This window comes from Sebastes fasciatus, chromosome 16 (genome assembly GCF_043250625.1).
Source record: "Sebastes fasciatus isolate fSebFas1 chromosome 16, fSebFas1.pri, whole genome shotgun sequence".
Taxonomy (NCBI): domain Eukaryota; kingdom Metazoa; phylum Chordata; class Actinopteri; order Perciformes; family Sebastidae; genus Sebastes; species Sebastes fasciatus.
The window spans coordinates 16,158,436-16,170,969 of record NC_133810.1 but is presented as its reverse complement, the minus strand read 5'-3'; the positions used below and the strand labels follow the sequence as shown (position 1 = coordinate 16,170,969).

Here is a 12,534-nt window from a genome sequence, read left to right as displayed (position 1 = left end):
CGCGCAGTGATTGCGTCACTTAAACTAAAACTGCGACGCCTTGTAGTTCTTTTAATACATCCATGCTTGTAGTTCTTTAACAAAACAAACAAACATGGCTCCTACATACTATATAATGACATTTTTATTGCATACTATACTATGACATTTTTTTATATTTATTATCACTTTTTCATGACATACTATATATGACATTTTTATGCCAAAGTATACTATCACGTTTCAAATAAAAACTCTAAGATGACTTCATCTTGTTTCTTTGGTAGCAATGTGATTTTTAGATCTTACGGCATTTTTCTTCATCTTCTTTATATAAACATCGTCTCATTAAAAAAGACTTCCTCCCATAAAATGTTTACTGTTTTTAGCAGAATTAGCACAAATATTCTTTTTAAAGATACTGAATGTTACTGCAAAAATCAGATATCGGCATCTTCACTGTGTAACTGCCAAAATCTGCATCTATCTTTAGAGACTTTTATCTGTAACCCAAATGAGTCATAAAAGACTGACGTTCAGAATCTGTTGCATAAGGTCACACAAGCAGCCATTACAATTTGTGCTCATTATAATGCTGAACTGTTGTGTCCTCTGTCGAGGAAGAACCCAGGCATTGCCATGGATACAAGTTGTCCCACCAGTGTGTAGAGCCAGGCACCCAGTAGTGCAGCTTAAACATAGTTTTTATCAGTCTAATGAGTAGACAATATTCCAGAAAGAATGTCACTAACTGAGTCATTACCAGAGCAGGAGGAGGAGAGAACTCATTTTTCTCACCTCCTCCTTAAATGTTCTGGCAGTATGAAAACTGAATCGGCAACACCAAACTGTCTCAGAAGGTTAAATGAGAATGTTGGACCAGAATAGTAAACAGGGAGCAACAGCACTATTAAAAAGCCTCTTAAACAAAAAGAAGTCCTTAACAGGAATTTCCACAAATCAAAGTTCAACAACTTGGTTGTTCAGGTGTAAAAAAATCAAATCATTTAACAGCTAGTGCAGCCACTAAACTCAGTTTGAGAAGGAAACGATGAATCAAGTTCAATAATTTGATGCAGCAAAGTGGCAAAAACTAGGGCTGTCAAAGTTAACGTGATAACGCATTTACACAAATTCGCTTTAATGCCACTAATTTCTTTGACCCAACTTGCTTTCGGAGGTTGTAGCGGGCTCAGTTTTAAAGCTGTCATCATATGAAACTAGAAAACCTAACGTTACCAACCATGTCATACTAGCTTGTTGCAAAAAAATAAATAACGCTCCAAACTTAAGCTAAATTTTGGCAAGGAAAAACTGGCATGGCAATTTTCAAAGGGGTCCCTTGACCTCTGACCTCAAGATATGTGAATGTAAATGGGTTCTATGGGTACCCACGAGTCTCCCCTTTACAGTGTTGGATTTATTATGTACAAAAGTGCTTACAATGACCTGAAATAACCTGACTGTTGGATTTGTTGTGCATGGAAGTGATTGCGAGGAAAGGGAGGAGGCAGGTGCTGTTCTTTTTGCAAGGTCAAGAAGAGGAAGGAGTCAGAAGGAGATAACAAAGAAGAAGATATGCAGCAAAAACATCACGTGCCATAAGCTCATGAATATTACTATTGTGTAAACCATGAATAGGCTGGATCAGGGATAGCTCGGGGTTCAGACTTCACGAACTGACCCATGCACTGTATGTTGTCAGGGACACGTTGATTGGATCCAGATATCTGTAAACTCTTTTATTTTACTTATGCAACATTGATTGTTCGGAATAAATTGAATCATTATGCTTTAACTCATCTGTTTGGAAATTCTCTTTGTCACACAAGATTAACCAACACGTAACTGGGCCTTGACCTCTTGGAGGTAGAAGGCCAGTTCCTTCAACAGACATGCACACTTTATGATAATCACATGCAGTTTTAGGGCAAGTCATAGTCAAGTCAGCACACTGACAGCTGTTGTTGTCTGTTGGGCTGCAGTTTGCCATGTTATGATGATTATGACGAAGTTGAATTTCTAATGCAGGTTTTGACTTTACTGAGGGCAAACAAATTAGAGTTTAAAACCAAATTACTTGCCAGTGATACATTTAAGTGTACCCATAGCTAATACATTTGTTAGTTTGTTTTTATATCACCCATATAGACTGGCCCTCTTATGAAAAGAAGGGTAATAACACTGAGCAAAGTGGGTACAGCAAGTGGATAGTAGAAGCTTTAAGGAAAATAAAACAGTTCTTTTTCCTCTTTTAATCTTATTGTAAAGTCTGAGAAACACTAAGCACATTTATAGCAGGTGAAAGGGCTACAAACAGGGACTACCAAAATAACTGTATCTCACATCTTATCAAGACACAGCCCGAACACTGCTAAGCTGAATACATGAATGAAAATCAGCAATGAAAAGTATGTATAGGTATAAATGAGGTAAACCATCTTAGACAAAACATTTATCAGCAAATAATCAAAGTTAAAGAGCAGAGTTTTGCTGTCCTAACACGTGAACATCTTGGGTGTCTGAAAATAAACACAAAAAAGGAGCAAGAACTTGTGATTGGCTGTAGCGAGGCCATTCACAAATATTATCACTGATCATGCCGTTAAATGTTTCTACTAAGCTCCTCAATAAGATCATTTGAAAAAATAAAATATCACCGTACGACCCTGTAAGATGGCAAACACCTCACTTGTAGGTCCATAACTGCACAAGCAAAAAATTAACCCATAAAGATCTCAAATAAAACAATGTTTAAAATCATAAGTTTATGAAGGAAGGAAAAAAAATATAGAATTGTCCAGATACATGTAGTTTCACATTCAACATCAATAATGAAAAATTGAAATCACACTGGACCGAGTTGGATAAAAACCAAAAAACGTCAGGACCAACTCAACAGCTAGTAATTAATAACCTAAAGCAGGATAATTTAAAGGAATAGAATTAAGTAAACGCTGCAGGTTATTTGTAAAAAAGCAAACAAAAAACATGTAATAAAACTTTCATTCAGGTTTACATCCATAAATTCACATTTTAGTTAAATCCACCAATAAATGTCTACCCGTTAAGTGACAACATACTGGAGGACATGGCTTTAAATCTTAACAATTTGCTGTTTGAATATTTGAAAATTGTTTAGCTTTGCTGCTCATTTTCAAGCAGACTGGAAAAATATTTCTAAAATACCTCTAAACAAAGCACAACTTCCTGCCTTCAGTATTACTGCTCACAAAAAAAAAGCAGCAAAAAGTGACTCAAGAGCAATATACAGAGGAATTTGCAGGTGTTAACAATGTACAGTGTTAAAAAAGGATAAATAAAAGGCGATTTTAAAAAGGTTAATGATAAAATTAACGTTCACAAAACAAACAACCCGAGCCATTCCTTCCTGGAAGTCTAATTATTTGTCTGGGAGCTGAAATCCCAGTACAAGTTGGCCAATTTCAGTCAAATAATCCTGATAAATATCAGCACTGAACGGACTGTTCTGTCTAAAATTAATGAGGGAATCTTAACTGTCAACAACTATCAATGTGATAACTGTCATATTTACTTCAAGTTCTACCCAACACGGCAACGGCACTGACCCTGCTTGGCAAAAACACAGCCAATATGAGTTAATGTCTGTACTTATGGCATAGTTGTTGCTAATAGGATAAGAGGTGCTCTAATCAACAAGAGCATCTGCATCCCAGCAGACACAGTGATTCAGACAACAAAGCACCTCTCCAAACCCCCCAACCACAATAGTCAGGGGTATAAGCCTACAGTGTGTGTCTAGGTTGGACGATAACAAATTTTAAACCTCAAAATATGAGAAAAAATTAAGCTCTCCATTATAGCTGTGACGAGACACCTGGTAACTTATTTTCTAACACCAGCGAGACCAACAAGTAACAGCTCAAATGCACACAGAACCTGGCTCCAAGGGTCACCCTGTCACTCCAGCCTGGTCTCAGATAAACCAGCAAATCTGAAAACACTGGCAACGCATGAGTTTACCCTTAAATAAGTAGATTTAAACACTCATCACAGTGCTCTCAGTAATAGTGGCATATCTGCAGCCTGCTGCATGGATCATTCTTCCCTGGGCTGAAGAAAGGATAGACAGGCTCTTCAAAGCAGGTGTCAAACATGTACAATCTCTTCATTGTGACAGCGTCGTAGAAACTAAGGCGCCCGTTGTCGTAGTCCAGGAACACGCCGACCCGAGGGGAGTTCCAGTAGTCGGCGACGGGGATGCGGCCGTCCTCTCCGTTGGCGTACAGCCGGTCCTGCAGAGACAGGCTCCAGTATCCCGAGGAGGGAGTGAGGCTGACGAAGCCCTTCCTGTTGCTGCCTTCGGTGGTGACTCCCAGGTACCACACACCTTTGTCCTTCACGTCCACCTCCCAGTAGTGCTGGCCACTGGCGTACTGGGCTGTGGCGAGGACACCACAGAAGCGAGTGAAGCGGGCTGGCAGGTCCGGTTCCTGGTTACGAACACGGCCCTCCTCCACTTTGGTGTCGAAGTCTGAGATGACCAGGTTTAGGTGAGCCGTGTCCGGGTCTAAGGTGAGGTTCTGAGGCACTACACAGAGAGAGATAGGGAGAGGTTAGTTCACATTGCTTTAAGATTGGGCTGAAGCTGGTAGTACGTTGGGGAAAAAAAAGAAGAAGATTTATCCAATTTGACGTTTTTGTCCAAGAAAACCGGCAGATTCACAAACCAGAAAGAACCACATTTGGAATCCATTGCTAATATATCGTCCTGTCATACTGTTTTATCCACCTGTTCTTTCTGTGCCACCTTCTTAATTTGCTTCTCAGGTACCGGGGTTGCTGATGATGGGGTAAAAAGCTATGGGAAGAGTATTCAGTACGAAGGTCGTACATTATTTCTGTTATTTGTTATGCCAGTGTTCCCTTGGTACACCGACTTTAAGGGTGGGGTGTGACGCCCCCTTGGCTTTTCTTTAGTTTTTTTACTCACAACACATCACACTTCATCATGCTCACACATCCACATTACTGATGTTACTGACTGACACACTCCACATTTGTAGTTATTCTGTACTTCCTTAATTTCTTTATAATAAATATCTTTATTTTACAATCATTCACTGCATACTTTCCCGCATTTGTCGTGGCGGAGGAGCCGGGCTATGACAAGTGCAAGTATAGGCTGACCAGCCAGCATTAGATTGTTTCTATTGAAATGATACAATATAAAGCGAAAAGCTGTATTGGGTTAAGCCGCCTTTACGTGATAAGAAATTTGCTCTTCGCTCACCATAAGGTAGGGCGCAGAGCCTTGCAGAGGCAAAGCGCAGCGCAGGTATAATATGTCATCAAAATGTGCGCATGGAACGCCATTCACCGTTTCTGGCAACAACAATAGTTGCAGCTGTTATTTCATCGATTGTGCTTTGAAAGGTCAGCCGCAACCAAGGTCAAAGCCGAAATAATTTCAATTTACCACACCAAGGGTAGCGCTTCCGCCTAGTTGATAGGGCTGCACGATTATGGCCAAAATGATAATCCCGATTATTTTTGATCAATATTGAGATCAAGATTATTCATTGATTTTAGGGACAAAATGTTTTGACCCCATAGGAAAACAATGGCACAGCCAGCACAGAGCAATTTTACTGTTGATCATGTGTGGGTGGCTTTAAATAGGTGTAACGCATGCATAAAACATCTTACCTTTGCACATACAAAATCTTAAATTGGATGCAACTTAATTTTTTCTAATAGCAACTTATTAGAAAATCAGTTTAAACACAACTTTTGTGTATTCCGCCAGTCTTAGACCTCACATTGCAACACATTTGACTGTCCGGTGCATGCTTATGTTTATAGAGTAAACTCACTGGTATGCAGCACGTGCATCATCTTCTTCCACATGATAAGCTGAAAGGGCCCTGAGAAGTCTGTGAATTCAGTCGGACAATTAACCCTTTCCATAGATTCGAAAGGCTTGCAATGGATGACTCTGGAAGAAAAAATTTACAAAATATGATTATGCAATGGCTAATTTTTTTTAAAGGAAATTTGAATGGGATTTCTATAGGTTCATATCAAATAAACAACTGTAAGCTACTTACTCATTGAACGTCTCAGCCAGGATCTGTTGGAAGAAAAAAAAAAAAAGGCATATTTTGATTACACTTCATATCGATCTCACTTTGATTATGTACCGTCAGTGGTGCTTTAATGTGTAATTCAAACAATAAGTTTCATAACCGTTTTTTGAAGCACTGGTTCCTTATTACACACAGACAATAACTCTGTAATCTCTGACAGAAATCCATCTCTATTGTGAAGCTCTGGTAAAAGCATGGTCATGGTTAAATCTCTGTGAATCAGACAGCTGATGTGTTTGACTCACCTCAAAGCTTGATTTCCCACTGATGTGGCAGTGGATATCAGCTATAGCTTTGTCCACAGCTGCCACCTCTGTCTCCACAATCTTCAGGTTCTCGTCTATGACGGCCATGGTGGCCACTTCCTCAGCGTCCAGGCTCTCAAGCAGGGAGTCTCTCTCATCGAGCAAGAACTGGACCAAGGCACCAACGTCTGCTTCAATCTTCTCCTTGAGTCTCTGTTTCTTCAACTGGAGGACGGAGAGGTTCAGAGGGTTAGGATGAAGGATCTGATGATGTGCATGTTCAGTATTAACTGTAACATTTCAATGCAGTGTGTACCCCAATGTTTATACATCAAGTACTTTGTGACTACTAAGTAGGACTCCAAGCTGTTTTGCAATATTGCATTGAATAGAACTGACAAAATAGGGTAAAATTGGGAAGTTAGAGAAGGCTGTAATCTTGAAAGACTACTTGAATGTCACCAGCAAAAAAAAGGCTTATAAAAAGGACCATTTCTTACCCTCACTTCACTTCTGGTGCGCTCATCAGCTGATATAACCTTTACACATTGAGACTTCTGCCAGTTGAGCTCCATTAGCCTCAGTTTCAACTCCATCTGTAAAAAAAACATGCATATTAAAACACATGCATACAGGGAAACAGGACATAATCTGCAATATCACAGACTAAAAATAAGCTATGCAAATGATCTGGATGTAGTGAATAAGAAATGGCAAAGGCCGTACAATCTCGGCTGTCTTGGCCAAATATACAGCGGGAGACTAACACACAAGAGAATGCATCCTAGCAAATTCATAGTTAGACTGACCTTCATGTCATTCACAACTTCTGGCACGGGTGCGACCTCATGGTGTCTGAAACGACAATAAAACAAATGGCCAGACAGTTAGTGGTTTGCAGGGCGATTTGTCACAGCACCCAAAAACCACTTGTCCAGTGGAGTTTTCTTGTAAACAAACACAAGTTATGTTTTCATGCAGTGCTTCTTACCAAAGCACATTGTGTGAATCCCTGAGGTCTAACAAACAAAAGTGTTGAGTGCATCCTTCCTCGAAAACATTAGAAAAGAAGATTTTTAAATATTTCTGTTTTTCTATCAGTCATCTTCATCAATGCCTTTGTCGATTGAAAAAAAATATGTTGTGAATCACACGTGCGTCCTCATGCACAACACAAATAAACCGGGGACCCACTCATCAAAAACTCCACAGGGTACCTTTAAAAAGATCATAGGAGTAATATTCCCAAGATGCATTTCATCACTGGGCCAGCCTTCACTCCCCACGTGCATCAATGAGTCTTGGGTCTGACCATGTAGCCGGTTCACTGGTTTTCCTTCCTTGGACCACTTTTGTTAGGTCCTGACCACTGCAGACTGGGAACATCCCACAAGACCTGCAGTTCTGGAGATGCTCTGACCCAGTCGTCTAGCCATCACAGTTTGGCCCTTGTCAAAGTCGCTCACATCCTTACGCTTACCCTTTTTTCTGCTTCCAAAACAAGTTCAAAATGTTCACTTTCTGTCTAATATATCCCACCCACTGCCAGGTGCCATTGTAACGAGATAATCGTTGTTATTCACTTCACCTGTCCGTGGTCTTAATTTTATGGCTGATCGGTGTATATGTGGCATCACTCGTAATTATTTTATCCAATGGTTAAATATTTTAAACGTCTGCCACGCAGTCTGCAATTGGACAGTGAAGAGCCACAATGCATTTTGGGGCAGCTGAGTATGTCCAGTAAGCTCACGTTTCAGATTTAAAAATTCTTGCGAATCTAGTATACATCCAGGCATTTCTCAACTACAAAAAATCCACATACTACGCAGTTGAAACGCGCTACATACTCAATTTGACATCCTAGTTAGTATGAATTAAAACGGTGCACATAAAACACACTCCATGTGCCCTGTTGCTAAGTGATTAACTCACCTGTAACAACTTTTCCCCAGCCCTGACATTTTCATCAGATCAATACTTATAAAACTGTTTTAGGTTTCAGAAGTCTGGTTACTGTGAAACACTGGTAATATCTCCAGGTCATAATGCATATAAATGTCTCTTCTGCATGGACATGTATCATAGTTGTACAGATTCATTGGCAACCTGACCGGAACAATCTCAGTGACTAATAATTAACCAATCTTGTCCTGATGATTCTTAACAAGAAAGTAACTGGTGAATTTTGCAAAAAAAAGAGCAGAGCAACGAATAGCTAACCTAATAAGAGTGTGTTTATAATTTCCCTATCTATCTATATCTATATCTATATACACACACAGCAGGTAAAATAAGTATTGAACACGTCACCATTTTTCTCAGTAAATATATTTCCAAAGGTGCCATTGACATGAAATTTTCACCAGATGCTGTTAACAACCCAAGTAATCTATACATACAAAGAAACCAAAACAAATTAATTCAGAAATTAAGTTATGTGTAATAATGTGAAATGACACAGGGAAAAAGTATTGAACACATGAAGAAAAGGAGGTGCAAAAAGGCATGGAAAGCCAAGACAACAGCTGAAATCTATCAGTAATTAGAAAGCAATCCGGCCCCTTGTCAGTGCAAATTAATATCAGCTGGTTCAGGCCCAACTGATGGCCTATAAAAAGGTGTCTTATGACCAAGGTGTCACACAACAAAACATCTCATGATGGGTAAAAGCAAAGAGCCCTCTCAAGACCTTCGCAACCTTATTGTTGTAAAACATACTGATGGCATTGGTTACAGATGCATTTCTAAACTTCTGAATGTTCCAGTGAGCACTGTTGGGGCCATAATCCGGAAGTGGAAAGAACATAATTTCACCATAAACTGGCCACGACCAGATGCTCCTCGCAAGATTTCTGACAGAGGAGTGAAAAGAATTATCAGAAGAGTTGTCCAAGAGCCAAGGACCACTTGTGGAGAGCTTCAGAAAGACCTGGAATTAGCAGGTACAATTGTTTCAAAGAAATCAATAAGTAATGCACTCAACCTCCATGGCCTGTATGCACGCTCACCACGCAAGACTTCATTGCTGAAGAAAAAGCATGTTGAAGCTCGTTTAAAGTTTGCTGCACAACATTTGGACAAGCCTGTGAAATACTGGGATAAAATATAGTCTGGTCAGATGAGAGCAAAATTGAACTCTTTGGATGCCATAATACACACCATGTTTGGAGGACAAATGGCACTGCCTAAAAACACCCTAAAAACACCATACCAACAGTGAAGTTTGGAGGTGGGAACATCATGGTGTGGGGCTGCTTTTCAGCATCCAGTACTGGCAAACTTCACATAATTGAAGGAAGGATGAATGGAAAAATGTACCGAGACATTCTTGATAAAAATCTGCTGCCATCTACCAGGATGATGAAGATGAAAAGAGGGTGGACATTTCAGCAAGACAATGATCCCAAACGCACAGCCAAGGAAACTCTCAATTGGTTTCAGAGAAAGAAAATAAAGCTGCTAGAATAGCCCAGCCAATCACCTGACTTGAATCCAATTGAAAATCTATGGAAAGAACTGAAGATCAGAGTTCATAGAAGAGGCCCACGAACCTTCAAGATTTGAAGACTGTTTGTGTGGAAGAATGGGCCAAAATCACACCTGAGCAATGCATACGACTAGTTTCTCCATACAAGAGGCATCTTGAAGCTGTCATTACCAACAAAGGCTTTAATAAATACCAGTAAGCGTGTTCAATACTTTTTCCCTGTGTCATTTCACATTATTACACATAATGTCATTTCTGAACTTATTTGTTTTGGTTTCTTTGTATGTATAGATAACTTTGGTTGTCACCAACATCTGATAAAAATGTCATGTCAATAGCACCTTTGGAAATATATTAACTGAGAAAAATGGTGACATGTTCAATACTTATCTTACCCGCTATATATATATATATATATATATAGATATATATATATATATATATATATATATATATATATATATATCTATATATATATATATATATAAAAAAGGTGTGAACACAACCAACCTGTGTGCTCTAGATTCCCTGCAGACCAAATGCAGCTAAAACATGGCATGTCTCTTCTGCATGGACATGCATCATATGTAGTTGTATAAAGATTCATTTAACTGGCAAGGTCTACATTGGCAACCTGACCTGAACAATCTCAGTGACTAATAATTAACCCATCTTGTTCTGATGATTCTTTCAAGAAAGTGACCTAATAGCCTAATAGAGTGTGTTTATAATTTCCCTATATATTAAAAAAAAAAAAAAGGTGTGAAGACAACCAACCTGTGTGCTCTAGATTCCCTGCAGACCACACAGATGGGCCTTTTATCAGTCTGGCAGTACAGTTTCAGCTCCTCTCCATGTTGGTCACACTTCCCATCTACTTTATTAGAAGGCTTGGTGGGTGGAGGACAAGAGCCCAGACACTCCAGGTCGTCCAGTTTGGCCACCAGGTTCTGCACCAGGTAGTTCTTAGTGAAGGTCCTCTTGTTGAACACCTGAGGGAACAAAGAAAGAGGCAGATATCTGCTTGTAACCAAGGACACAGTTAGTAGTACTTATTCTGCATTAAAGCATCTCCTTAACATTATTGTTAGCTAACTTCCCTGCTTATAATGTAGCTAACAGCCAGCCAGCCATCATAACAACGGTAGCCACAGTAATGCACTGCGTAACTAACATGGCAACGTTGGCTAATGCTGTTTTTCAATGATAAACTGTCAACCAGCTACTCTGAATTCACTCTTAAATAATAGTCACAAATGTACCAAACATATTAGTGAGATAAAAGAGCACGGTGGACAATACGAGAGCGTGTGTTTTTAACTTACCGTTCTGCATTGAGGACACTGGTACCCGTAGTCTCCGCCATTTTCATCCCAGTGCATGCAGATGCAGAACCGACAGAAGTTGTGGCCGCATTTCAGGATAACGGGGTCTTTGTAGAAGTCCAGACAGATAGCACATGTGAGCTCTTTCCTCAGGTCGTCTCCAGCTGCTCCAGCGGTAGCCATGTTTACAGGCGGACAGCAAACACAACACTGCCACAGCAGGCAGGAAGTGAAGGAAGAAGAGGAGGAAGAGGAGAGGTGGGAAGCAGCGGGCACATTTGTGCTGCGTCATCTCCCGTCTGAACCAATCAGATTCTTCCATCTCTCTCTCTCTCTCTCTCTCTCTCTCTCTCTCTCTCTCAATTCAATTCAATATGCTTAATTGGCATGACTGTTAGGTGAACAATATTGCCAAAGCGTCAATTCGATAATAATAATAATAATAATAATAATAATAATAATAATAATAATAATAATAATAAAAAAGAACAAAATAAAAACCCCAAAAATATATATACATATATATACAATTCATTAAGCAAATTACAGTATGTAGATATTTGAAAAAGAACATGGAAATGGTGGAAAACAATATAGAAGTAATTTATGTCTGTTGTGTCAATAAAACAAATAAAAAACAATTAACAACAATATATTGCAATATCAAATATCAAATGTATATATATGTATATATATAATAAATAATAAATAAATAAAAACATGAAGTAGAGGAGTAAATAAAAGGCAGAGTGTGAGTTACATCTGTTATGTGTTGTTGTTGTGGTTGTCTCTTAGGCTGTGACATGCACTGACCTATCCTGCAGCTTCTATGGCGATGACACTATTGTCTCTCTCTCTCTTTCTCTCTCTGCTGATATATCTATCTACTCTAGTAAGGTAAAAAAAAATAATAATAATAAAAAAAGAGTTTTTATCACAAGTAAAATAATACTTAAAGCTACAGTGGGTAGAATTGGAGCAAAATTGATTTTAAAAAGTTATTTTTATAAAACGGTCACTATATCCTGAAAGTAGTGTATGAGACAGGTAATCTGAAAAAAAAAATTGTGTGCCTCTGCATACTTGCCAACCTTGAGACCTAAAAAAAAAAATTTTGAGATTTTGTTTCCTGCATTGTTGACCTTTAAAGAATGAAAATAGCAAAATAATAAGTACACTGCAACAGCATTTTCAATCTTTAATACTTTTAAATCTCAGGAAAAAATACGGAAAAATGTATCCCTTTTGAATAAACTAATAGGCTATTCATAAGTTTTCATTTATTTATTTAGGGGGCAGTTCTCTTCTGCCAGTAAACAACATTTGGTGTAGCTGTATTGTTGTCTGGGTGGAAGCAGTATGGC

General features: G+C 38.9%; 1 protein-coding gene across 1 annotated transcript; it reads right to left on the bottom strand.

Moving 5' to 3' along the window:
- Positions 1 to 3,176: 3,176 nt before the first annotated feature.
- Positions 3,177 to 11,439, bottom strand: trim47 (tripartite motif containing 47). Its single transcript, XM_074609912.1, has 8 exons — positions 11,171 to 11,439; positions 10,623 to 10,837; positions 7,165 to 7,210; positions 6,856 to 6,951; positions 6,356 to 6,580; positions 6,072 to 6,094; positions 5,838 to 5,959; positions 3,177 to 4,552 (listed from the first exon to the last, which is right to left on the bottom strand). Exons 1-8 carry the CDS (start codon positions 11,351 to 11,353, stop codon positions 4,023 to 4,025), a joined length of 1,440 nt encoding a protein of 479 aa, XP_074466013.1. The 5' UTR covers positions 11,354 to 11,439; the 3' UTR covers positions 3,177 to 4,022.
- Positions 11,440 to 12,534: the final 1,095 nt, after the last annotated feature.

What these genes read in the sequence shown, in the direction of transcription:
- trim47 (XM_074609912.1), bottom strand. Translation starts at nt 11,353, where the DNA reads ATGGCTACCGCTGGAGCAGCTGGAGACGACCTGAGGAAAGAGCTCACA. An exon ending in AAGTTGTGAATGACATGAAG is followed by an intron (nt 6,952 to 7,164) that starts GTCAGTCTAACT and finishes TTTTTTTTACAG; the next exon opens with ATGGAGTTGAAACTGAGGCT. An exon ending in GATGCACGTGCTGCATACCA is followed by an intron (nt 4,553 to 5,837) that starts GTGAGTTTACTC and finishes CTCTCTGTGTAG; the next exon opens with TGCCTCAGAACCTCACCTTA.